This window comes from Tarenaya hassleriana, unplaced genomic scaffold (genome assembly GCF_000463585.1).
Source record: "Tarenaya hassleriana unplaced genomic scaffold, ASM46358v1 Cleome37, whole genome shotgun sequence".
NCBI classification, from domain to species: Eukaryota; Viridiplantae; Streptophyta; class Magnoliopsida; order Brassicales; family Cleomaceae; genus Tarenaya; species Tarenaya hassleriana.
This window is the reverse complement of record NW_010966725.1, coordinates 1,120,148-1,146,333: the sequence shown is the minus strand read 5'-3', so window position 1 is coordinate 1,146,333 and position 26,186 is coordinate 1,120,148. Positions and strand designations below refer to the sequence as shown.

The window sequence follows — 26,186 nt, the reverse complement described above, 5'->3', positions numbered from 1 at the left end:
GATTTACTACCTTACCTTCCTTGATTTTGATTTGATTCTATTTTCATAAAGCTCTTTCCTTGACTTCCATATCTTTCAGTTCTTTTGGTCAACGTAAGATTTCATTTGATTTGATTTCCATATTTATTATACTTTCATATATAAATATATAATGTATATTAGTTGAAGAATTGTTGTGAGCCAACTCTCCACTACAAATACAAAAGGGGCACGATATTCGTTTTCCGAAATACTCTAAAAAAAATGAATAAGATGACATCTTTGAAGGTGGTCTTCTTGGTTTTCCTCCTCCTCGTTACCTTCCGTAAGCATTTTCTTACCATCACATCCTATTTTCTGGTTTTTATTTATTAAAATATTTAAATACCGCATCATTTCATATATTTATTTATTTTTAATTATAAATTTTGAAAAACTAACGATTCAAATGGATATATATAATGTATATTATATTTTTTGGGATGAAGAAGGAGATGTCGGAAGGAAATACGTGAATGCGGGAGAGGTGAAGCCGAAAACGGCGACAAACGAAGAGCTGCCGTGCCAAAGGGGAAATGATTGTTTCTTCGAATGTCCCCTGCGGAAAGGAGGCTTTTGCAAGAACGGATTCTGTGTTTGCAACCCGTGATTTTTTTTTTATAAAAAAAATATATTATATGGATCCTCTTACCTTTATTCCGCTGATCTCTATTTTATTTTCATATGCAACTTTCTTCATGTCCGATTTTAAATAAAAATATATATTTATAAGATATAAATATCGAGGTTTGCATGGATAATCAATTTGTAACATCCGAATAATTGACGCTTTTCTGAATCCGTAATCGGTATAAAAACGAAATAGTTATAATTATTCTAAAAACGAAGAAATCGATTTGAACCAAATAAAAAAAGGAAAAATCCGTATTTTTTTTAAAAACAAGTATTTTATCAATAAAAATTGAAATCGAATCGAATTGGGTCAAATTTAATATAAAAACTTAATAGTTATATTGTTTTTTTAAACCGAATATAATTGAGTAGTTCTTGCCCTACATAAAACTCGAGGTCGAACGCGGTTGTTTTCTCAACTAATTGGGCCAAAGTTAAGCCCAGTTTATTGGGCTTTACACAAAATTAGCCTTGTCAATTATTTTTACCGAATAATTGGATCCAAAACCTAATAAATCAAATTATTATTATTATTAGCCTTATTGATTATTTGATTGGTTAATAGATATTTAATTTGTTATTGTTTTATTATTTACAAGATTCACAAAATGGAAATTTTGTTTGAGAAGATTAATTTAATGAATATTTTACTGTTTGTTTTGCTGTGATATGAGATAATGATATACGAATATGGTTTTTGTAATTTTTTATAAGATAATTGACGGAACTTTTTATCGAATTTTATTTGGATAAACCTAAACCGAATCCGAACCCAAATCCGAATTAAACCGAATCGATTAAAATTATATATCCGATTGGATATAAATATTTTAAACTCAAAATATCTGAATTTGAATTAACTGAATCCGGTTAACTCGAAGTGACCCGATCGTCCACCCTAAGAACAACGATTTAAATTTTGAAACATATTTGTTTGAAATGAATATTTTATTATGAATTCAAATCACAAGTTTTTTAATAGTAACAAATTATTTTTATTATTATTATTATTAGCCTTATTGATTATTCGTTTGGTCCGTGTCGGAATATTAAAGTAATACAGCTCATCATCATCATCATTAAATTGAGGCCTGCTTTTGATTTAATCTATTGGGACATGGATAGACTCTTTTACAAAATGCATCAAAATAAATAACAAATCGAAGGCAATGATAAAGTAAACTCATATTATATATATATATATATGCATACCATTTTAACAATATTTCAACGAATTACGCTCGATTTGCTGCCTTCTTTGATTTGATTTGAATTTTTATAATAAAACCCCATCTTCTCCTACTGGCTTCCGTTACTTTCGTTTTTTTTGTCACTTAAATGTGTAGATAATTTTCCAAGAAATATTTATTCACTAAGATACCCATGTATGATTTTATTTATTTATTTACAATTGTAGAAATAGAATTCTCATGATTTGTTACCTAATTGAATTGCAATCTGCACTGAAACCGTCATTTTTCTCTCCACTATATAAACACAGTCTACAATATCTGAACTTTACGAAATACTCATAAACAAAAAAAAAAAACTTGTTACATCCAATTCCAAAACGAATAAAATGTCTTTGAAGTTGGCATTCTTGGTTTTCCTCCTCGTTATTACCTTCCGTAAGTATTTTGTTCGCATCACATTCTATTTCGTGGATTTTGATTTTATTAATAAAAAATCTTCAATATGACGTGATAATTATAGTTTACATACATATAATCTTCAACGTCCGATTTAAAATGCACAAAATAATTATTAATTTACATACGCTATATTTTGGGTTGATGAAGAAGGAGATGTTGGAGGTATCAGCGCAAATGCAAGAGAAATGAAGTCAAAGGCGTTGACCGACGAAGGATTGTTGGATCATGAATTTCGGTGTGTTGATTGCTTCTTCCAATGTCCGAAAGGAGGGCATTGCGACACGGATAAAAAAGTTTGTGTTTGCAACAAATAATTGCAATAATAATAATAATAATTCATATGGACACAGTAATATATATTTTATTTTCATAATAATTTTTATATTATGCGTTTCATTTTAAAAACTATTTGTTTAATCTGAAACATTTTACACACCATTAATTGAAAACCATTTTAAAAACAATCCAACAAACATTATATAGAAAATGTGACTAATTGGGTTTGACGAAAAGCCAACGCATTGTACAAAAAGTGTAAACGTGTTTTATGCGGCTTCAAAAGATGAATCCCTCCCTTGTTGTTAGGATTGGTATTAACGATTCGAATTATATAATATAAACAACATCAATAGAAAAAATATATATATCATTTTCAAAACCTTTACCTTACAGAAAAGGAAAACAACAATATTAAATTCTAAAAAAAATACTTAAATTTAATATTTTAAATCATTGACTTATAAAATGCAATATAACATCTTAAATCTTCAAATTAGATCGTTATAATCAGATGTTATGATTTTTCATGCATAAACCCAAAGATGTACGATATGCGACTAATTGGGCTCAAGTTAGGCCCAACATATTTCTTATAAAGGCCCAACAATAGATTATATTTACTTGAATTACCCAAAGATTTGTTTTTTTTTTTTTAATTTTGCTGGTGAAGTACCAAAACATTTGTTGCCGACCTTCCATAATTCGTAAAGGTGAATTAAGTAATTAGACAGTCACGTAAACACGCGATTTTCTATTCAAATCGTCGTTCGATTCTCACCGCCTGGTTCATCTCTCTCGAGTTATCTTCGATTGGGGATTTTCTTGAAGATCGAAGCTTTGTGATCGGAAATGACTACCGCTGCTCGGCCGACTTGGGCTCCCGCCAAGGGTGGCAACGAGCAAGGTGGTGCTCGGATCTTCGGTCCCTCTCAGAAATATTCCTCCAGAGATGTCGCCGCTCATACCACTCTCAAACCAAGGTGAGATTTCAATCGGCGTCTCTCCCGATTTTGATCACGAATTGGGATTTTCTTTCATTATGCTTTGTTTGTTGTAGGGTTCCTCTTGATAGAATTGATCGGTGACTGTGAGGTTGGCTAGATTTCTAGGGTTTATTGCCGTGGAACATGAGAGGATTTTGCGCGTTTCGTGTTTTCTTAAAGAAATCGGTTTATTATTGATGTTACCTTCCCCCTTTGGTAGCTCTCTGGTATAATTGTCACAGTATGTGAAGGTGTGTGATGTTTTGATCTTTTGAGGGCCTTTTGTTGGCTGGATATGGTTACGTGTTTGTATTCGTTTTGTTTCTCAGGAGGGAAGGACAGCACACTCAAGAGGAGTTGCAAAAGAAGAATCTTCGTGATGAGCTTGAGGAGCGTGAGAGGAGACATTTCTCGTCCAAAGACAAGTCTTACAGTGGTAAACATGTTGGCTGTTGAGAATATATCTTGCTTTCTCACTATGATGATGTTATTTTGTTTCTACTCTTTCTGTGGCTGCTGCATCTGTATTGATGCGTACTGGTGTGCCATTTCAGATGATAGAGATCGCAGAAGGGGAAATCAGCTTCTTCTGGAAGGTTGGAAAACCTTTAGTGACGTTTGTGAATCCCAGTATACTTTGTTCAGGATATTTTCTGACATGAATACCTTGTCTGTAGGTTCTAAAAGGGATCCTGAAGACCGGATTGTTCCTCGTAGTGCAGATGCCGATGATTCCGACATTGAGATCAGAAGTGAAAATGACAGGTTTGTAACTTGACCATTGCCCGTATTGTCTTTCTTTGTTATTTTATGTTTTCTCCCACAGTCTTCTGTTCCTTTTAGGTTACTTTGATTATAAGAATCAAGCTTATAGTTGTAACTTGTGCTTGCTTCATTTGGCCATGATATGCTGATGATGTTGGGATGTTTCCGAATGGTTTTATATTAGCTGCATTCTATATTTCTATTGGACTTCTCAGTTAAAAAAAAAAAAAGTTTGTCCATTTTACCTTATTTCCTTTTGGTATTGTTTCATACCATGTCATTTGTAGTAATTTGTCATCCCTTATTGAACGACTGACTGTTCGTTGTAGGGGGAAATGGCAGTCTTGGTTGTCATTTCTCTTGAAATGTGATGTCACAACTCTTTCTCCAAAACAAACTTTTTAATCTCTTTTAAATTCTTATTTGGTTTGATGTTTGTATTAGTGATGAAGAAAGTGACGATGATGATGAGGACGACACTGAAGCTCTTTTGGCTGAACTTGAGCAAATAAAGAAAGAAAGAGCAGAGGAGAAGCTTAGGAAGGTAAGATCAGTTTTGTTTGTGGAGGAAATCTGTGCAGATACTGTTCCATCGATAGCTAGAATAGGTTTCAATAATTTGTTTTAACTCTTCGACATGAACAATTAGTGTGGGAAATCCATATTTGTAAACGTGTGGTAGGTTGCATTGTTTGGTAAAACATTGTATTATGTGTGTTATCCAGGAAAACCAGCAGCAGGAGGAAGAGCTAAAAGCCAAGGAAGAAGCACTTCTTAAAGGGAATCCACTACTTAACCATCCAACCTCATTCAATGTCAAAAGGAGGTTATTCGGCTGAAAACCTTGTCTTTTTATGATTATTGGAATCATATGTAAATATATGAGGCGGAGATTATGATTCTTTAGGTGGGATGATGATGTTGTGTTCAAGAATCAGGCACGCGGAGAAACAAAAGCAGCTAAGCGCTTCATCAATGACACGATCAGGAATGACTTCCACCGAAAATTCCTGCAGAAATACATGAAGTGATTGGACAGAGTTGTTATTGCTTTTTGTACGATGAACTGATGCTTTATATTCTGTCTTGGGTTTTGACGTCTTTGTACTATAACAATGAGAATTCTATGATGGCTCATATGATATATCAAACCCATACACTTAAACTTGAATGCTTCGTGCCTGCCTGCCATTTAACACTTTTGGCATTTCAAAACTGGCGAGAGAGACTGACTGAGGAATCTAATGCCAGAGTTGCTGTATAAGGTTGCATATATTTTTCAGCTCACGTCTTATTATCAGAGAGGACTGATAATTGATTCTCTTTCGAAGTAGGCACAGAGGCGGTAGCCACAAGACTTTCGAAGTGGCAAGCAGAACCCATAGTTCTTACAAGCCACCAGGCAAGTTGATTGTATCGAAGGAAGATGAGCTCTGCTGTTTCCTGCAGCTGACTTTGCTCCCACATTCATAAAGCTGGTCGCCTGAGTACCAGACTTTTAGCAGCAGCCGAAAGCCGTAGTGCATGAAGGACAACTACTTCAACCATTGCATGAACTTTGGTATGTGCTGCAATGCATTTACCAGTTTAAAAGAGCATTAGGCATTCCTTCTATGCACATTACTCAAACATATGCAATTAACTTTATTCTCTATCCCGTGAAGTCCTCGTGTTTACGTGTGTGTGATTGTTTGTCTTGCAGTCAATGTGGCTTACCCTATGATATCATTACCATGTAAAGTTGTATCTCATGGTTCCAGCATTATACATGAAGCATGCCGGGTAGAAAACTTGCGCCGCCATATCACAGTGTACTGCATACGTAGTATACACTTAGTCTGTAATTTCTTTCGTTCACTATGTAGATCTTCTCAAAGGGGAAAACATGTACTGCTCCAAAGATGGATGAAGACGTCCAGAAGATGCAGATGTAGAACATCAAGCCAACCTGCAGGTACAAGTTATGAAATAAGTAAGAGTTTTACAGCTTTGGTATAAATAGAACGCTGATACGAGTTTGATCGCTTGGTCTCTAGGGTGTGTGCTTCTGCGTTGTCTTTGGTTGGCACCATAGCAGACCCAACATAAGAGCAATTCTGAGGGCTTGAACAAATCTTAGCTTATCAAAGTAGTCCCTACAAACATCGCTCTCGGAAGGTTCTTCTGAAAATGGTCAAGAACTGATCATCCCACCATGAAAGTGTCCAGTCCTTTCACTTGGATTGCCAGCTGAAGATGTTCTGGTGCCTTCCTGTTTCTGTGGTTTTCTTCCTTCTCTTTCAGCTCCAATTCTGTGATCCCACCATGTTACTGTAGCTTGCCTGTTCCTCACCTTGTACTCCACATCTTCATACTGCATAACGGTTTTTGGATGGGTTCCGGGTGAAGGGTTGTGTTATTATATAACAAGCCAAGGAATAAGGGTGTGTGTGAAGATAGATAGATATGCATTGGGAGAGCTCAGTGGATGGTAAACCTGAATCTTTCTTGCTTTCTGTTTCTTACCTTTTTTTCCCTTAGGGTGTTTGGGTTGGTAGGCCACATGCTTCAAGTGCGCAGAATTTGATCTTTGCGATGGCATTAAGGGTTGCGAGTTTTGTAGAAGAGTGATAGTATTATCATTGACATTATGTTAAGGTTTACAGGGAACTTTTTGAATAATTTTCAAAGATTAATAATATTTACACACATTAATCCGAGTTATATATGATCTCATTGATTTTATTTGTTTTTCGTTCTATAGTATGAAACAAATGTGATTATATCTATCTTTTGTATGGGGGATAAAATGCTGGCAGTTTGTGTATATATTAAGTGTTTTTGTAATTAGAAAATAAAGAATTCGTCAGTCGTACACGCGCGGAACGGCGGCGTTTGGTTAAGTCGGGGAAACATTTTTTCGCGTGAGCGGAAGGAAGAGCAACGTTGAGGAGAAGAATGGAGGAATCGCGGGATATGCTCATGAAGACGCTGGAGAAATCCGGTGTTTCCATTCCCGGAGACGTTTCTTCGATCGGCGAATTTTCTCCGGATGCTTTGGTTTTGATATGCGCTCAGTTGCTCAACCTCCTTGACCGTACCTCGTTGTTCTCCACTGAACTCCCTGATTCTGTGGCCGACAGGTTTAGGATCTGCACCGACATCGCCCTCGCCGTGAAGAATCTCGGTTACATCGGCGACATCAGCTATTACAAGGTACCGTGATCTCATTTTACACAGCGAACAGAATGATCGGAGAATCCATTCGCCGATTTTCGCGCGATTTGACTTGCGAATGTATTCTCGGGATCTTGTTAGTTATTCACCGTGTGCAAGTGTTAGAGAGGGTAATTGAAGTTTGTTTGTTTGGAGAGAAAGCGATTCTCCTTGGGAAGAATCTGAATCTGGAGTTTAAGGTTGAATCCAAGTTGGCAACAGTTAGGGCAACTTCTTGGTCCAAACTATAGGACAAGACGTTTCATGGAAATGCAAGTCTGTAAGAGAAACTTATTGATAAGTTGTGGGAATAGTGGAATGGATCATAAGGAACTTTGTCGCTTAACTGCTTGGACGCTGAGTTTTTTTTTCCATGTATGAGATGCGTATTGGATCATTGATTCTCGTCGAAGCATTATTTATTCTGGTTTTGGGATCATTTGTTTCTGTGTTATGTCTTTTGTTTTTTCACCGTGGGTGGCCTTCTTTTACAATTTTTGTTCTTGAAGAGTTTGCACTAGTTTTCTTTTGGTTGTGAATGTTTTGCTTTTCTTATTTGTGTGAAATCATGCTGAAAACAGATTCTGTGTGTTGCTTGCGGCAGTTCCTGTATCCTTCAGAAGAGGACTCGTATAAGTTGGTTAGATTTTTGGCGGAGAGGCTTACCGAGACGAATGTTGAAACAAAACCTTCTGACATAAATGTGGCTGGTAGTCCAAGAACTGTTGAAGATAATGTTGGATATACTTCAGATGACAAGGCGATGAAGGATGACACTGAGACATTTGATATGCATATACAGAAAGTTGAAGCTGTCCTAAAAGATCTTAAACTGTCTGCTGAAACCTCTCTGTCATTTGAGACTCGTGTGAGAGATACCTTGTCCAATTGGTCTGTTGACGATGACCTCTCCTCGTGGAAGATGGATGATCCGGGCATAAGTGAGTCATTGGACCTTTCTTTAAGACTGGCTTCTGGGAATGAAGAAACCCGTTCTCCTTTGCATGGTGACTGTATTCTAGAGTCAACTAACGATATAACTTCTGATGATTCCTCTTCCAAGGTATTGTTCCTTTCATCGATTTTGTCAAATAATTTTTGTGTATAGGGTTAAAGAGCGAAAATGACCAGAATAACAACAATGATGCTCAACAAGTTTTAACAATGATGTGTAGGTAAGGTGTGAGACTGTGAAATTACAGAACCAAGAGAAGCTACTTTTGGAGGAACTAAAGTCTGGATCTTTAGAGCTGCATAATCTTGATGAGGAGATGGAATTGTTGAAGGCGGCCACGGAGAGGTTATTTGATGCTAAACACCCCGTTGAATTCTATCTTGAAGAGCTAAGTCAACAATTATTAGCCAGAAGGAGTAAGAACATAGATACTCAAAGGCAATGGTATAAGCAATATGCTGTTCTCCTTAAACTTTTAGCTGTCTATAGAGACAAGATATGAGAGCCTGAAAAAAGTACAGTATGTGTGGTTTTAGAAAAGCGATTTTAAACCTGGGTATGTTATGTTTCTCAGGGATGATGTAAGGCTCCGTTTGGAAACAAAGAAGCTAAGCCTCATAAACCATCTCTATGCAGACAAGCCTGAAGCTCAAGAGAAACTCCAAAAGCTGGGAGAGATTGAGCTGGAGATAAAATCTGTCTCTTCCGTAAAACAAATGAGGTAAAACAGAAACTATCAAAGTTGGGTTGTGGCTTTGGTTATGGGTCTGTAATTGTTTTGACTTCATCTGTTTTGGTTTTATCTGTGGCTGCTTGATTTCTGTTGAAGCCCCTTTATGATTTTTCTAGCTTTTGGTTCTTGGCTAGTAGGGAGAATTTAATTTAACCATATATTTTCTTATGGGGAATAAGATGCGAAACTGTTGAATGTGAAATTATATAAAAAAAAAAGAGTGTATGTATGTATATCTAATCAAGTAGGTGATCTGCAGAAGTAATTACGCGTCGGCAGCCAAATGCCACTTGCTCGTTTAGATTATTCTTTGCACACTCTTTATCCAATTTATGTATTACCCTTTCATCTTCAGGGAAGAGGAGAGGTGTAAACTGCATTCAGAACTTGAGAAGCAGCTGAAAGCGGCACCTCGAAAATCATATATCCAGAGGATTAAAGAAATAACAAAAAACAGCCGTAAGCTGGACTCCGACATACAGAGGATCTTGAAGGAAACTAGAGAGCTCCAATTAGAGAGTAATTCAATCCAAGAACGTCTGCATCGAGCATATGCTGTTGTTGATGAAATGGTTCTCAGGTATGACATGTTTCTGAACTCATCATCTAACATTTGCTGCATCATCTGTTCTCACCACAAAAAACCAATGAGTTTTAGTTAACACGAGTCTGCAGTTAGTTTAGAAAACTATTGCAGTTTTGCTTCAGCTATATAAAACTGAAGCAAGATTGTTCATCATCGTTCAAATTTGCATTGAACGGACGGCCAACACAAGATATTTTCATGTTGGTTAAACATGCATGGTGCTTCTTAGTCATCGCGAAATATCATGTGGAAACAGAAGTCCGTGTTAGCTAGTCTGACTCAAATTCGCTCCTGACTAACCAACATATTGCATAAGTTGGTAGTGTTATCGGATAAGAAATGGCATTGTTTCCTTAATCAATGTTTGAAACCGAAATATTTAAGGTGGAATCACATGCTTAGTCGACCATTGAGCTAACCGTTTGTGTTGCATTAGTTTGCTCATGAGAATGGTTTCCTCTTCTTTTTTTTTCCTGCTCGGCAGGGAAGCGAAGAAGGACCCATCAGTGCGACAGATCTACAAACTACTTGCAAACATCCATGGTATATTTGAGCAAACATCAGAGAAAATCCTGGTTACTGATAGGTTAGGAAGAGAAGCAGCCGAGCACGAGAAGAAGCTGCAAGCCATCGCAGCACAAGGCATGAGCCTGGAGAAATTACAGGCTGATCTCGATGCCATTAAGAGAGAAAATGAACTCCTCGAAAATGAACTAAACCAAGTTTGATTGAATCATTGTGATCGAGCCCCGAATCAATATAGCAAGACAAGAGTCTTCCCTTTTTTTTGAGTCTGACACAGAAAGAGATATGAAGATGCAGAGACATCATTAGTTTGCCGATTATGAGGATTCTTTGTTTGGTGGTCACACACAACAAAAAAAGGGGCAAATAGTCTGCAACTTGGAACACCAACTCTATCTGGCCGACTGTCTGTTCCCGGCTCGATTTGTCATCCTAAGTTTGTTTTCCTCTGGAACCATATTCCTAAGTATTTACACCCAAAATCACTCAAAAATCCAGAATTGCATGAGTGTTTTAGCTTTTCCAATTGTGCATCTTTATAACAGATTTTTCTTTAAAGACGTCAGGTTGCACGAGACTTAGTAGTTGGAGGCCCAATTTGGCTGTGCTGCTTGTGGTTGTTGATACGCAATTGGTGATGGCCCTACAGTTTCAGCCATTGCAGGTGTGGTGCGTGATGGTTGTAGGGTCTGATCGGAAGTTGGAGCAGTGGCCAATACGGGATGTGTTGGCTGGTAAATTCCGGCAAATCCGCCATGACCAGCCTGCATTGGTGGAAAAGCAAGTGGCTGACCCTGGAGGGCCAGGTTGTTGTACATGGGACTCACCTGCAGGTTGGACAGGCTCTGCCCAGCCATCCAAGCTGTTGCGTTTTCGCTCTGCAAGAACAATATCACATCAAAGAGTTGTTAAATATAAAGCCGCATGGAAGATGAAAGAAGAGACAAGAGCAACTGACCAGTGGTCCCATTGTATAAACGTTTTCCTTTAATTGTGATATTGAGAGGTCTTCCTTATGGATAGAGTTTATGGGGGTTGCAGCCGGAATGTGGCTAAAATCAACTGTGGAAGATCCATAGGGGAATGGAACTGCAGCTGGAGGAGGAGGGTTCCCAGCGATATTTCCCAACTTGAACTGAGGGAAAGGAACTTTAATCCCGGGAGCAGAAGCAACAGCAGCTCCTGGTGGTAAATAAGACTGCTGAGGGAATCCATTCGGGCTCAAGAACTGGTGTATGTGTGGATGATGTGGTGGCACATAAAAGGGTGGAAAATAGGGACCGTAAGGAAAGAAGTTGGGATGGTATTGTTGCCTAAAAAGATGAACTGCCTGTTGAGATGCTGCAAGATCGGTGTACAAGAGAGTTGGAGGCTTGGAAATTGCATTCTGCAATTTCAGAAAGCAGTTTATCAGAAATGTATCAAAACAAGGTTAAGTATTGTATTAACAAATCGTGGCAAAAGGAGGCCAACATGCCTGAGTCTCCACTGCTCCTGTGTTTGTGGGTTGGCCAATTGCTGAAAATGAGGGCACAAGACCAAAGACATTTTGCTGGGTGTTATGGACAGAGGGGATATGATGGTTTCCTCCTGAATTTGATAAATCCTCCTCCCCCATGTCATCTCCTTTGGAACCCTTTACAGGAGAAACAACTACCTCAGCTACATGTGCTGATTTTGAACTATCATTATCCTTGTCTTGAGTAAAGGTTGACAAATCTTGGCTGCAAAAAGAACTTGTTCTTTGGTAAACCCTCCCAAATGTGAAAAATCAAGACAGCTGCAAATAGGATTGTAAGACAAAGGGAAAAAAAGAAACTCCATTCTATCTCAAATAAGTTGCACTAGAGTCTATCACCTATCCTCATCTGAGACTGAAAGGTGTTGGCTGTATCAGTGTTGGCTGTATCAGTGTCAAGACAGAATTAGAAATATGTCAATAGATAAGGCACAGTATCTCAGTTACCAACCTAGAAGGAGCCTCCTCAGGAATATCATCGCTAGTAGGAGAAGATTCCACGACATTGTCCCCAATCCCGTAAGAAGATTCGGTATTTGGATGATCACCCTCAATAGAGCCATCGTTGGAAGGTGTCTCTTCCGTGACATTGCAATCAAAGCTCCCAAACATCAGACCATTTTCCAACGCTTTGGCAGCCTGGATGTGGACAGGAAATGTGACATGTGGCCGTTCACCACTATCCGACTCAAGAAGTAACTGAGATTGGCTTTCATCAGTAGAGGCTGTTAAAAAAAAGAGAGAGAGAGAAACCAAGCCAGAGGCCAAATCAAATAAAAGCCCATAACTAAACTTAAAAAACTGATCAAGAAATTAAAAGCTGGTCTGATCAAGACATTTGATTAAACTAATGATTAATGAGCCCGAAAAACTGGAATAGAATACCTTGACCTGTGTGACCATTGCAATTAGGAGGAACAAACAATGAAGGATCCTGCTTATTCAAAGAAGATGATTGTAACTCAGCCGGCTTGATTCCCACAACAGACTTTGAGATCCGAGCAGAATTTTCATCTAGAGCATCTTGTGTATGGTTTTGTACAACAGAACCTGATAGAGATGCTGCAACAAGTTCAGAACTTGCTTTGGGATTATCTGTCTCAACGCCATCCACGGGGCCAGAATTAGTCTTGCAAAGAGGTTGAGGTTGTTGTCCTGCATATTGATTCTTTACTGTGCTAGGGAAATCATCTTGCGTTTTATCTTTAGCCACCCCATTTGGAAGACCTGTGGGGCTATTAGAGGTCCTGCAAAAGAATTGAAATATCTTAAAGCACTAAAGGGCAGCCCAGTGCACAAAACATCCCCGTTGAGTGGGGTTCCGGCTCTAAACCACAATTTAGGAAAAAGAACAAACAGGATTGTCAAGATGGGAGGATGATATATAAGAATACTTTATCGCCCGAGATACTGTGATGTTTCTTGCTTTGTTAGGTGAAGGATGATAAGCAGGTCTGGAACCTCCTTTTATGTGATTAACTCCATTCTCCCCTTTGAAAGTTGCCCTTCTTCCATTACCAACATCTGAACATCGCCAAAGATCTCAAATAAGGGAAAAGTACATTACAAATTTGAACCCATAGATTAAAGAACAAAAATTACCAGGATTAGTATGACTTGAAGTGAAATTTCTCCGACCACTCCTGCCATTTCCTTGGGTATTTGGCACTAAATTCTGCAACAGAAATGATGCAGTAATCATGACACTGCCTTTGATAAAAAAACTAAAAAGCAGATTGAGATAATGCAACCATAGACGAAGTAATAATACAAACCAAACCAAGCTCAGGATTGGTAAATAAATCGACAAATAGTTTGCCTCTTGAGGCCTCAACAAAGTCTCAGCATGACAGTTAAGTTGCGACTCTGCGAGATAAAAATTCATAATAGAGAGGAAACTTGCCTCTTTCTTCTTGTCCCGTTTGCTTCTCACCTCATGAAATGTATCTGCAATCCGATCGTTCCCAAGTTATTTCTTTTCTCAAGATATTATGAATGAAATTATTCACAATCAAATAATGTGCCACAAAAAATCATCAATTAAAACATAATACTCTTCATGGATTATAACTTTCTGGAGTTCATAAGAAAACAGATACGTCTATTCCATTCCTTGCAAACCAAAAGTTCAAAATCGCCACATCTAGAAAGTAGAAACAGAATAAGGAATCGAAGCCGATTGCCCACGAGAATCTTTGAACGATTCAAACTCATCTGGGAGCTAACAAATGTTCCTTTTCAATCATTCTAATAACCTTTCAGCACACGCCTGAGAGGAATAAACTACTTTAAGCGACATTTTCAAGTCATCAACCCAAAAAACTGCATATTCCATATCCTCGAAAAGATCCCACATTTGAAAATTCTCAGACATATTGGATCAAAGAGATATATCATGACGAACAATCTTCCAAACTCACCAAACCCTATCAAACCATTAGAAAATGGAAGAAGGGCAGAAAAAAAAACAAAGAAAGATCAAATCCAGAAACGAGACCTCCCACGAAGAAGCCTACAAGAGAAATCAATGGAGGAGGCTCTGTGACTACCTAAATAGCGGAGCTTCTGAGCGGTCTCGTAGGGATCGTTGAAGCAGTCATTGAGCGCGGCGAAGATATCCTCGTCGCTGTGTTGCTTCCCCGTAATCTCTCTGATGGTCTGTATAGTTTTCCGCAGATCGGCCGGAATCGTAACCCTAGAGCCGCCATCGCCGCCGCTACTCATGTTGGAAAGAAGCTTGGGGAGAAGCGGGAGGAGAGAGAGGGATAGAGACAGACACAGAGACATTTTATACCGTATCCGTATGTATGTTCCACTTAAAAAATTACGGCCCTTATTTTATACGCTGACGTCATTTACCCTATCGCTTTCGTCATCGCATCGGTATTTCTCCTGACCGTGCTTTATTTGGATTTCCATCACGTTATTTTTGCATTTCTACGGAAGCCGTCGATTTAAATTATTATTTTTTAAAACTAAATTAATTAAATTAAATAATACGAAAAGACAACGTCTTTAATAAAATCCATGTCGGATGGCTCTAAAAAGGATTATAACGTGTGATTATAAGAGGTAGAATTACGTCGGTTGGATATTTTACATTATCAAGTGTTCCTATCTAAATTGAACTGATCCTAAAATTTGTTATGTAAAATAATAATAAAAATAATACAGTATTTCATGTTTAAATTGGAATATTCATCAAATTTCAAGGATCAGCAAACGTTGATTTATTCAATTAAAGACAAAATAACGAAAGACTGGGGTGTCAAAACGAGCCTGATTCGTGAGTTGGTTCGTGGCTCGCTAGAAAATAAACGATTTGAGTCATGATTTTTCAATTTATTAAAAACGAATTTAATGAGCCAGTTCATTGAACTCGTAGTTATAACGAACCAGTTCGGCGAGCTGATGAACTACTCAACAACCTGTTTTTTTAATATTAAAAACTCTGATATATTTTTATATTTCTCTTTTTTCTCATATCATTCATTTGATATTATAAGTATCTCAATTATTTTGGTGGTGATAATTACAAATATTAAATAAAAATTAGAGTATAAATATGAAAATGGTATTGAAATATATTTTGTTGTTATTATCTATTTAAATTTTTTTTTTATTGAACTATTGTTAGATTATTTTTTAAATATTTTAAAATTCCAACCAACACTTTTTGAATGTAGTTTATGATATTGAAGTTTTATTTATTTTTTATGTATTTATTTTATTTTATTGTTAATTTTGGAATAAATATAAATAAAAAATATTATATATCTCTGCCTCAACGAGGTGGCTCGTTCAGATCGGAAAACTGGTAAACGATTTGAGTCAAAATTTTTTCCGACTCGTTAAAAAATGAACCTAATGAGTGAATCCAAAACGATCTGAATCAAACGAGCTGAACCAAAAATGATTCGAGTCGGCTCGTTTGACATCCCTAATACACACAAAAATGTCATTGTTAGATTCAGAAAAAGGAAATATAAACTAGGTAACTCAAGGGAAAAAAGTAAAATAAATGTATAAATAAATAGATAAAATAGTTTAAAAAAAACTTAACTAGAAAATATCAAAATGCTAGAACTTCTCATATTAAAACCCAAGGCCCAATGACTGAATCCTGGGCCTAAACTAGTCCGACCCATCACTTGACACTGCCTCGTCCATTATAAAATCGCTCTCGTGGCAGCGGTTGATTTAAGTGATACCCTTAGTTCTATTTTTGAGGTCCTTTCGAAACCCTATCTCTCGAGCCCTAGTTTGGGATTTTCTCGGGGAATCCTCGAGTGAAACGCGAAATTACTGGTCGATTCAGGAACTACAATGGGTTTTACATCCAAGAATGAGAATTTCCACTCCGGCGATGGCGCTAGTCCAGGGTTTGTTTCGCCTGTTTCGTTTTTTTTTTTCCAACTTTTTAGAATTCTGAAGATTAAGCGGAAACCATTAGGATTATGTTTTATGATGATATTTTAGGTTTTTTGGTTCGCATTCTTGAATTTTTGTGTCGCTTTGGGATAAATTTTTATTTCGTTTCGATTTTGTGCGTTGCAGGAAAATATTCATAGGGGGATTACCTAAAGACGCTACATATGGTGAGTTCATAATTTATTTTTGTTTCCCTCGGTCTAGTTTATTCTCAGCGAATGGAGTCGTATTTTTAGGGTTTTGTTAAAATTGAACGCGTGTTTATGCGTCTTCGAAAGTGCGAGTGTTGGATGTTGATTGCTCTTGCTTGTGTTAATTTTACTGCAGCTGTATTCAACAAACATTTTGGGAATTACGGGGAGATAACAGATTCTGTAATTATGCGTGATCGACATAGTGGACAACCTAGAGGTTTTGGTTTTATCACCTATGCTGATCCTTCTGTCGTCGACAAAGTTATTGAAGATAATCACATCATCAATGGGAAGCAGGTTGCTTATGCTGCATATCTTTTTCTTAGATTGCATGATAATATTATAGACATATATTCTATAACTGCTATGATTCAATATCTAAAACGCTGTTTGGTAAATAGCTAGTGCAGAAGATTGGGGAGCATTTGTGTCGCTCCCTTGTAGTATTCTGGCGATTGCTGTCATAGCTCTTATGGATTTCGATATAACTTCTAAACGTGGACTGTGGGTTGGTTCAGGTTGAGATTAAAAGAACTATTCCAAAAGGTGCTGGTGGTAGTCAGACAAAGGATATCAAAACAAAGAAGATTTTTGTTGGTGGTGTACCGTCATCAGTAACAGAAGGTACATTTTCTTCTCTAAGCTTTGTAAATATTCTGCCATCACTAAAGGATGTTGAATTTATGGTGTGCTTACAGTCATCTGTTTTACTCGTCAGATGAATTTAGGGATTTCTTTTCCAAATATGGGAACGTGATGGAACACCAGATTATCCATGACCGTGAAACAAACAGGTCCCGAGGTTTTGGTTTTATAATTTTTGACAGTGAAGAAGTTGTAGATGAGTTGTTATCCAAAGGAAACATGATTGATATGGCAGACACTCAGGTATGCTTGTAGAAAATGAGACAGAGTTGTGACACATAGAGATCTCTCTCTGTCTATTTTCAGATTCAGAGTAGACATTTGTTGCTTGTTCTTTATATTCGTATTCAGGTTGCATGACTTAGGTTTGTCTAGTTAGGGACAAGCTGTTAGCTTGTTGCTCCAAATGCGAGGAGCTTATTGTAGTAAGATGGTGGAATAGTTGTTCGGTCATTTTATCAGTATATCTGAAATATGTTTGACAGGGGTATCTCTAGTTAGTAAAAAAACCTGTTAGCTTGTTGCCCCGAATGCACTTAGCTCCTGTTATAGATTGCACCATGCATCCTAGCCTAGGTTAACTAAGTTGCTTTTTTGTAGGTGGAGATAAAAAAAGCTGAACCCAAGAAATCTTCGAACCAACCGCCTGCTCCTTATGGTAGCAACCCTAGAGGTCGTTCTTTCAATGATAATTATGGTCGATTTGGTGGTCCTTATGGAGGTTTTGATGGAGGGTATGGTCCAGGCCCACTTAGGTCCCATGGAGGGCCTGGAAGTCGGTTTGGCGGAGGATATGGGTATGGAGGTGGTCGTGGCAATGGTGAGTTTGGTGGTGGTTATGGTGGCTATGGAGGTGGCAGTGTAGGAGGTTACCGGGGTGAACCTTCCCTCGGCTATCCAAGTCGTTTTGGGCCCTATGGTGGGGGTGGGGGTTATGGTGGTGGAGGTTATGGCAGTAGTGTGGGTTATGGTGGAATGGGTTTGGGTGGATATTCTAGGGGAGGGGAAGGTTATGGGGGCTACAGCGGTGCAGGCTATGGTGGCGCTTTTGAACCTGGTCCAGGTGCTAGTTATGAAGGAGCAGGTGGTTTTTATGGGAGGGGCTATAGTGGCAGTAGTCGATACCACCCTTATGCAAGATAGGCAGGCATGAACATGAAGTAAGACAATCCGGATTCTATAGGGGCTCCACACAGGTTTCTCTAGATTATCCCATCGCTAGACATTCTAGAGAACCATGTAGAGCTTCAGGATGGATGCGCAGGACAAGGAGAGCACTAAAGTCATGTGCTTTATTATTGTGTGTTTTGTTGTCTAATTTAAGTATTAAGTTTATTAATCTAGAATTGTTGTGTAGACTATAGCCGTCTCGGTTTAGAGTTTAATTCTATCACCATGAAGTGTGATCTACAGATCTAGATAGCGTAGCTGTCGTGTGTGTTGCCTGGTTAGATGATTGAGCCTCCCATTTCTGAGTGCTATTGCTATAGTTTGAAAGAGATGTAAGTATAAACATGACTAGATAGTGTTTAGGCCGTATAGCTGTGGATATTTAATCGTGTAGTAGAAGCATAGCCGGCATGTTAGCATTTACTACGTGACCCAGTGGCATTAGGCCTTGTGATTAAATAGGTGTGTAGTGAATTAAGTAGATCATCACCAGAAGAAGATGGTATGAGTTATATTATATATGTATATATCTTAGGAATCCACATGTGGGAATTGCCATTCTGCATGTGTTGTTGTTGTGCATTATATTATTGGATGGTGTGTCTGTATCTGGAATCCATTCAGAGTTTTGTGTGATTTGGCCAGAATTATAAACTAAATCCCAGTTTCATGTTTTTCATTGGTGGGACCGTATTTCATAGCAATGTAGTCATGATAGTGTTGTAGGAGAAGGATGAAATGGGTTTGTCTTGATGGGATTATTTAAAAAAAAAAAAAAAAAAACAAGTCGGGTTGCCTTCGGGATAGTAATAGTAGTAAAATGCTCTTTGTTTGTTTTGTGGGTCCGACCCGCGACGTGTGTCTCTGTGTTTGCTTGCTCTGTGAAACCCTTCCTTTTTGTTTTGCAAAATTTTCATGTAAAAATATTAATGTGTAAAAAAAGCTCTAAAGCTTTTCAAAACTACATATCAATCGTTTTCAAAATACATGTTTAGCTTACGAAATTTTTTCACAAATTGGGCTAGCCAATGTGTGACATCTCATCAACTGCCCACAAAGGATGTTCGTTTTGGTTGGTTTGGAATGAAAAATTATCTTAATTAAACCTGATATACGATTTCTCTAAATTTGGAAACTGAATTAGAACTAAATAAAAAAAAAATTGAGTTCTTGCTAATAAAAAAATAAATCCAAAATAGAATCGAAACAAATTTCGAATGGTTTTAATTTTTTTTAAAATAATAATATTGAACTTTGATATTATTAAATCGAAATCTAAAGTGATCACTTCTACATTTAATGAAATCAATCGTCAAAATTTCTATTTGGCAAGTCGTGAAAATGTGGTGACAAAAATATTTATGGTCACATTGTCCACATTATACATGTAAGTATATGTTAGAATTGAAAAAAAAATTAAAATTGATATATAAATAGAATGATTATAATTTTTCTATAACCATAATATCGAACCTTGATATCAAATTGAAATCCGAAATTATCATTTCTACTCCTAATGAAATCATTCGTCAAATGTAGAAGCAAAAATATTTATGGCCACATTGTCGACGTTATATATATATACAATATATATATATATATGTATATGGATATATGTAAATATCTATTTATATAAGAATGCTATTGTAAATATACATAATATCTATCTATATTTTTTTATAATATGTATAGGAGAGTGTATATATAACTATGTATATATATTTGTATTTTGTTTGTTCTATTTACTGACGATTTTGTTGATACGATAATGATGCGAAAAAATGAAAATGATTGTAAATAGAATAGAAAAACTGAAAAAATTATAAAATGAAAAATAAGAACGGTTTATAAATGAGTTATTTTAATTTATTATTGATTTAAATTTTTATAGATTTAAAATTTTCAAATTCTATATAATGAAAGGATATGCAATAATATGTCCTGTGATATTATTCTCAAATTACTATAACCCTATTTAAAATTCATTATTAGTTCAATCTATTGTCGAACCGTTTGTGCATGTTACTGTTGTTAGTGTCAGATCACGGGTTCGATTTACAGCAGTATATTCTTTCAAAATATTGTAAAAAATAAAATTTACATAAAATACATATTTGTGGTGTGATCTTTTACCAAATCCATTCTCATTAGCATGATTTGTGTAACGAGGTAAAATTTATTATTTTTATTAGTAGACAATAATATTTATACAATAATATTTTTATAGTAGTTGAGATTATTTTATATATTCTGAGCAATTAACTTATTTCACTGTTTATTTAAAAAATATTTAATAATAATGACCAGATAACACTTTATAACTCAAATTTAATGGTATAGTTATTAATTTTTAGAGCGAACGATATTATTTAAATGTTATTTTTTCGAGTGTTACTAGATATATAAAATCAAATACGGCTTTAAGATATTTTATCTTTGTAAATGTAAAATATATAAAATAAATATTACACAAATTTATATATTTTTAAAAGTACTTAAAATCTCACAGAAACGCATCTTTAAGATATTTCTCGTAATTAATATAAGCTGGCAGTAATAAAAAAAAGCGTTACAAAAAAGCGTTACGTTAAAGGAAGATAAGATAAAAAACAAGTATCAGCTCCACGCGCCCTTTTTCTCTCGGCGTTGTATTTGGCCAAAATCGGTGGACTATAGTCCATCGAAATCGAGCGCGTGCGTAATAATCGCGGGGGTTGCGCGTGGAATTATTTTTACGCGCCTTTCTTCCTACAGAGCCCAACATATTTTAGGCCCAAATCACTTATCTGCAAGTGTTATTGCATTCATGTTCACATATTTGTTATATAAAAAAAATCGTATAAATCCTTAATCTGCAAAAAGAAAATGCCTCATAGATAATTTTACAAGTTTCAAATAACGTATAAATTATTTTCGAAATACACGTGTCTTTCACAAAATATTCAAAAATTGCGCTTCCCGTTGTTTGATATCGTCAACCGCCTAACGAAATCAAGTGTCCAATGGCCCGCGTTATGCCAAAGAAAAATGTCTTATGGCGTGAAGATACGCTTCCACATGTACATGCGCGTACCCATGCGTTTAGATTATGCGATGAAATCGGATGTTGTTGAACCGTTAAGCTAAGGATAGAAAATTTACTATTTTTGGGAGTTTACTTCCAACGTACTCTTAACACATTTCTTTTCACCAATTTTTCATTTGTTTCCCCTCTTGCAATTCGCACACACGAGGATGGAAGAGAAACAATAGAAGCAGAATTCACTGGTAACGTTCATTTCACCTTTTTCATTTTGGATACATAGATGTAAAAAAAAAAGGGAGATCGTATCTCTTTAGATCTTCAGATACGCGAACATCGCTTCTAGTTGATGAGTTAGATCCAAAAATGTTGGTGTTTTTCATATCTAAACACGGATACCCTGTTCATATCTGATTTGGAAAATCTGGATCATTTTTCGTCGGGTTGAAACAGAGAGGGGAAATGGAAGAGATAAAGGAGGAGGAAGAAGAGGAGAGGATGGTGAAGATGAAGAAGGAGATTAAGACAACATTGAAAGAGACAAAGAAGATAAGGATGCCGGAGATGAGCCATGAAGACGTGAAAAGGCAGGAGGCTTACAACATGTCCCCCAGAGCAGGAGGCCGCAGTGGCAGTGGCTCTGGCTCTGGCTCGGTCATGGGGAGGTCGTCGAGCGGGAGGTTCAACTGCCTCTGCGCCCCAACCACCCACCCTGGCTCCTTCAGGTGCCGCTACCACCGACGACATAGCAGCAGCAGCAGCAGAATGCCACGTGGCATTTCGGTACCTATCAACCTTTCCATGATGGGTTCTTCTAAATCAGGCACCGGTGACAATATGGGATGATCGTTTCTTGTTTGTAACTTGGGGAATAGTATACATAACATTACATATTGTACGGACGAGGGTCGATGAAACTTGAAAGACTTCCACATCCCTCCCATCCTCGACCACGGTTTTTTTTGTATGAAGACTCTCCCTCAAAGGCACGCTCTTGTATACCGAAACGAGTCTCTATGTATCTCTGTCTTGAGAAAACAAAAATCAACATTATGACAATGCTTGAAGGAAGGAAGAAAGCAAAATATAGGGAAAGTGGTATTGGACATATGATAAAAAACCAAAAAGACTGAAGGGATCACCTTAACTGGTGGTGGAGGGAAGGGTCCATGATGTCTAAGACGTAATGGTATTCCCGTAGTATACATTTTTGGCGCTCTCGTCCCAATATGCCTTCCAATTCCATGGAGGAAGGAACATGCGTGTTGTTTGCGTTAATACGTTTCAAATATATATATATATATATATATATGAGCTTTGAGAGACATGATCTGTAAGAAAGTTGTTTTGAAAAAGGGGTGGGGTACCTGCCATCCCGAGGGGAGATCCCCCGACATTTGTTTCAGATCAGGCTTCTGGTTTTGGTCTTTTGTAGGCTCCGATTCCGCAGCTTTTCGGGCTGCTTCCTGTTTCCTTCATTTCACTTTCTCACGCCTGTTTTGGCCACATTAACATAGGTTAGATGAGGGCAATGAATCAATCAAAGATCAAACCGATGGAGGCCTATGTACCAAACAGTAACGGGAATTCCTTTGAGAAATTGAGAGATGACAACATAAAGCCAACCGGGTATCTCAAAAGGATGAACTCACCAGTCACCACCAAGGGGTTGGAAATTAGCGTTGTCTTTAGCTTCTCCACTGGCGATTTGATGAGCTTTCGATTCCTCAATTTCTCGTTGTCTCTTCCTTTCTAGAATCTCATACGATCTCTCTGGTTCTTCCTCTTCGCTCTCATTTAGCTCATCTTTCGCAGCTTTTCACTGAACAAAAAGTAGTACATCCTTACTTCTAATCCCAAGAAACTTAATAAGACACAGGCCCTTTTTTGCCAGGAATAGAGAACATGCGCAAAGACGATAGGATACTGATAAGTACTTCAGAGTATATGTGAGGGGCAGGTTGCGACACGGATAAAAAAGTTTGTGTTTGCAACAAATAATTGCAATAATAATAATAATAATAATAATAATTCATATGGATCTTTACCAATGTATTGACACAGTTATATATATATTATTTTCATAATAATTTTTATATTATGCATTTCATTTTAAAAACTATTTGTTTAATCTGAAACATTTTACACACCATTAATTGAAGACCATTTTAAAAACAATCCTATAAACATTATATAGAAAATGTGACTGATTGGGTTTGACGAAAAGCCAACGCATAGTGTTTATTATGAAAAAAAACTAAAAAAGTGTGTGTATATATATATATATATATATATATATATTTGACAACATTTAATCAACATTTTAGTTAGGCATGTCAAACGGCTAACAAAAATTTAAGATAAAAAAATATATATTCCAGAAAAACTCATAATACAATCTATTATGAACAACTAGTATGTTTAAATTAATCAAAAAAATTATATATACTAACAAAAAAAATCAAAACAAATTGTTTTAATCGATTTCATTAAGTAATTCCAACCAGTCTTTGCATGAGAAATCAGGTTTTAGGTTTAAATAGGTTTATAAAAAAAAATTATTCAGCCCGCGGACCGGGCCGTGACTTGCCACGATTTGCGGGCTCATGACGAGGTCCTTTTGCAAATGGGCCGAAATACACATGAACCAACTCGATCCGGTTCAGGACCGGTGTACGAGTCGTCAACTCGTTTGGTATGGCTAAATTTAATTGTAAATTCCTGATTTGTTTTCCCCTGTATACATATGTGTAATATATATATACATATATAGCTGTTACTATATGTTTGAACTCTTCGAGCCAATCATTTGGATGGTTTTAGCAGGAATTCATGTGTACAAGCAAGGAATACGTACATAAAAAACGTTTATATATATATATATATATATATATATATATAAAGAAATCGATTAGTTATCGCTTCTTCAAAACTTTCCTCATTTTCGCAGGTGCTCCCCTGAAGGTGATTGTCCGGAAAACCATCCCGTTCGTTGAAGACGAACATGTTACCGAATTGGAACTTCCATAGCAAACCACAACAAAACCGACTAAGTTATTGTATTGCTCAAGCATCAAACTTCTTACAGGCATCCTTCTGACATGTATAGCTTGATGACATCATCATTTGCAGACATTCCATGTAAGTGGCAGTTTGTATAACTTATTATATTACCAGTAGTCTTTGCATGAACAAGCCCCATCTTTGAAATGGTGGAACCTGGTTGCATCTCTAACAACAAACCGACGGTCCACAATCTTGCTAACCATCTTGATGAAGACATGACAATCTTCACAAACCCGCAAGTTCTTTATCACGAGAATCTCCGAGCCTGGATCGGTGTTCAAAATCCCAAACGCTATCGCTAACCTCTCACTATGCTCACGCATACTGCTTGGTGGTACCTCTTTGCATTTATCACAGCTCCCCTCCTCACCAATCTCCATTATAAAGGTCTCTAACTCATCTAACATTCTATATATTTCCTCTGTTTGCTCATGACTCTTGTCCCCGACCAGAAACAGGTGAACTCTCCCCTTATGTTCCACATAACTGTATCCAGGCTCCTTCCTGAAATTCCTCTCCCTCATCATTGCTCGAATCTTCGAGACACCCTCTACGTTCTTGGTGTCGGAATATATATTCGACATCAATACGTAGTAGCCGACATTCGTGGGTTCTATCTGAATTACCCGCTCGAAAGCTAACTCTGCCATATCTACATTTCTATGAATTTTGCAGGCACCCAACAGAGAGCCCCAAACTGTGCTGTCTGGCTCAATGGGCATTGATTCTATGAGCTCCCTAGCTTCATCTAGCTGACCAGCTCTCCCGAGAAGATCGACCACACAGGAATAGTGTTCTGGTCCGGGCTCAAGTTTATACTCTCTCTCCATCGCTGTAAAATAGTCTAAACCCCTTTCTGTTAGCCCTGAGTGGCTACAAGCAGACAAAACCATCACAAACACTGTTCCATCAGGTCTTAAACCGCTTCTAACCATCTCATCGAAAAGCTCGAGCCCCTTCTCTCCCAGTCCATGCATCCCATATCCGCCTATCATTCCAGTCCATGAAACTATATTTTTAATGGGTATTCTGTCGAAAAAGGCACGAGCCTTTGCCAAGTTACCGCATCTCGCGTGCATATTGATCAGAGTGTTGCAGAGAAACACATTCGAAACAAACCCATTTGCTTCTATAAGAAGCTCTACCTCTTGCCCAATGCTCCGAGCTCCGAGATAAGCACAGGCGGACAGAACGCCGACCAAGGTTACAGGATCAGGACGAACGCCTGAAGATTTCATCTTCTCGTATAGTTCCAAAACATGAGAGGCAAACCCATTCTGGGCATACCCGGAAATCATCGCGTTCCATGAAACCAAACCCTTAACCGGTATCTCCTCGAACAACTTCCTACCTAAATCGACAGACCCGGATTTCATGTACATTGTGATGAAACTGTTCTGGACAGCTAACTCGGCATCTATTCCATCTTTAAGACATTGCCCATGAAGGGACATCCCAAGGCAAAGCAACTCAGGAACAGTACAAACCGGAACAAGACCTAGCATCGTAACTCCATCCACAGACACGCCAGTTTCCCTCATTCTACGGAACAAACTCACTGCATCGAAAGCCTTGGAATTCGCGGCATACCCAGAGATCAAAGCGTTGTAACAAACGCCGAGAAGCATCGACACGGGAGTTTCGTCGAACACCTTGCGTGCTTCTTCGACCAAACCGCACTTACAGTACATGGAGATGAGAGCGGTCAAGACGAAGGGTTCGGTCTCGCAGCCGCTTCTAATGACTTGGCAGTGGAGCTGCTGGCCGGAGAATGGGAGGGAGAGAGCTGTGCATGACTTGATCGCGAAAGGGAAA

At 37.5% G+C, this 26,186-nt stretch overlaps 6 protein-coding genes and 1 long non-coding RNA gene across 11 annotated transcripts; 4 read left to right on the top strand and 3 right to left on the bottom strand.

The window, feature by feature from the left end:
• Positions 1-3,283: 3,283 nt before the first annotated feature.
• Positions 3,284-6,823, top strand: LOC104822723 (protein CWC15 homolog). Its single transcript, XM_010554051.1, has 10 exons — positions 3,284-3,562; positions 3,895-4,001; positions 4,120-4,161; positions 4,243-4,330; positions 4,775-4,874; positions 5,056-5,156; positions 5,238-5,891; positions 6,033-6,112; positions 6,196-6,284; positions 6,367-6,823. The coding sequence occupies exons 1-7, from the start codon at positions 3,432-3,434 to the stop codon at positions 5,359-5,361; spliced, it is 693 nt and encodes a 230-aa protein (XP_010552353.1). The 5' UTR covers positions 3,284-3,431; the 3' UTR covers positions 5,362-5,891; positions 6,033-6,112; positions 6,196-6,284; positions 6,367-6,823.
• Positions 6,824-7,066: 243 nt separating this feature from the next.
• Positions 7,067-10,644, top strand: LOC104822724 (coiled-coil domain-containing protein 22). Of its 4 annotated transcripts, XM_010554054.2 has the most exons (7): positions 7,279-7,369; positions 7,453-7,525; positions 8,130-8,588; positions 8,701-8,924; positions 9,055-9,201; positions 9,569-9,793; positions 10,284-10,644. In XM_010554054.2, exons 1-7 carry the CDS (start codon positions 7,362-7,364, stop codon positions 10,525-10,527), a joined length of 1,380 nt encoding a protein of 459 aa, XP_010552356.1. In that variant the 5' UTR covers positions 7,279-7,361; the 3' UTR covers positions 10,528-10,644. The 4 variants fall into 4 exon arrangements, with proteins under 4 accessions (XP_010552355.1, XP_010552354.1, XP_010552356.1 ...); XM_010554053.2 differs by having other exon boundaries at positions 7,067-7,525; positions 8,701-8,825; XM_010554052.2 differs by having other exon boundaries at positions 7,067-7,525.
• A 33-nt stretch (positions 10,645-10,677) lies between these two features.
• Positions 10,678-14,609, bottom strand: LOC104822725 (GBF-interacting protein 1-like). The gene is made up of 9 exons (XM_010554055.1): positions 14,393-14,609; positions 13,747-13,790; positions 13,446-13,518; positions 13,238-13,367; positions 12,729-13,090; positions 12,295-12,568; positions 11,802-12,048; positions 11,283-11,711; positions 10,678-11,202 (listed from the first exon to the last, which is right to left on the bottom strand). Exons 1-9 carry the CDS (start codon positions 14,565-14,567, stop codon positions 10,903-10,905), a joined length of 2,034 nt encoding a protein of 677 aa, XP_010552357.1. The 5' UTR covers positions 14,568-14,609; the 3' UTR covers positions 10,678-10,902.
• Positions 14,610-16,169: 1,560 nt separating this feature from the next.
• On the top strand, positions 16,170-19,269 carry LOC104822722 (heterogeneous nuclear ribonucleoprotein 1). The gene is made up of 6 exons (XM_010554050.2): positions 16,170-16,225; positions 16,401-16,441; positions 16,602-16,765; positions 16,987-17,092; positions 17,187-17,356; positions 17,714-19,269. Exons 1-6 carry the CDS (start codon positions 16,170-16,172, stop codon positions 18,254-18,256), a joined length of 1,080 nt encoding a protein of 359 aa, XP_010552352.1. The 3' UTR covers positions 18,257-19,269.
• Positions 19,270-21,274: 2,005 nt separating this feature from the next.
• Positions 21,275-22,250, top strand: LOC104822717. Its single transcript, XM_010554046.1, has 2 exons — positions 21,275-21,550; positions 21,759-22,250. The coding sequence occupies exon 2, from the start codon at positions 21,768-21,770 to the stop codon at positions 22,149-22,151; it is 384 nt and encodes a 127-aa protein (XP_010552348.1). The 5' UTR covers positions 21,275-21,550; positions 21,759-21,767; the 3' UTR covers positions 22,152-22,250.
• Positions 21,632-23,249, bottom strand: LOC104822718. 2 transcript variants are annotated; one of them, XR_773250.1, is made up of 4 exons: positions 22,958-23,249; positions 22,673-22,799; positions 22,448-22,538; positions 21,632-22,333 (listed from the first exon to the last, which is right to left on the bottom strand). It is a non-coding gene; the product is annotated as an uncharacterized LOC104822718 (long non-coding RNA). The 2 variants fall into 2 exon arrangements; XR_773249.1 differs by having other exon boundaries at positions 21,632-22,329; positions 22,958-23,246.
• A 976-nt stretch (positions 23,250-24,225) lies between these two features.
• LOC104822785 (putative pentatricopeptide repeat-containing protein At3g11460) lies at positions 24,226-26,185 on the bottom strand (the record flags this gene model as incomplete). Its single annotated transcript, XM_010554130.1, has 1 exon — positions 24,226-26,185. A coding segment is annotated over one exon (1,710 nt), but the record flags the coding sequence as incomplete, so codon positions are not given.
• Position 26,186: the final 1 nt, after the last annotated feature.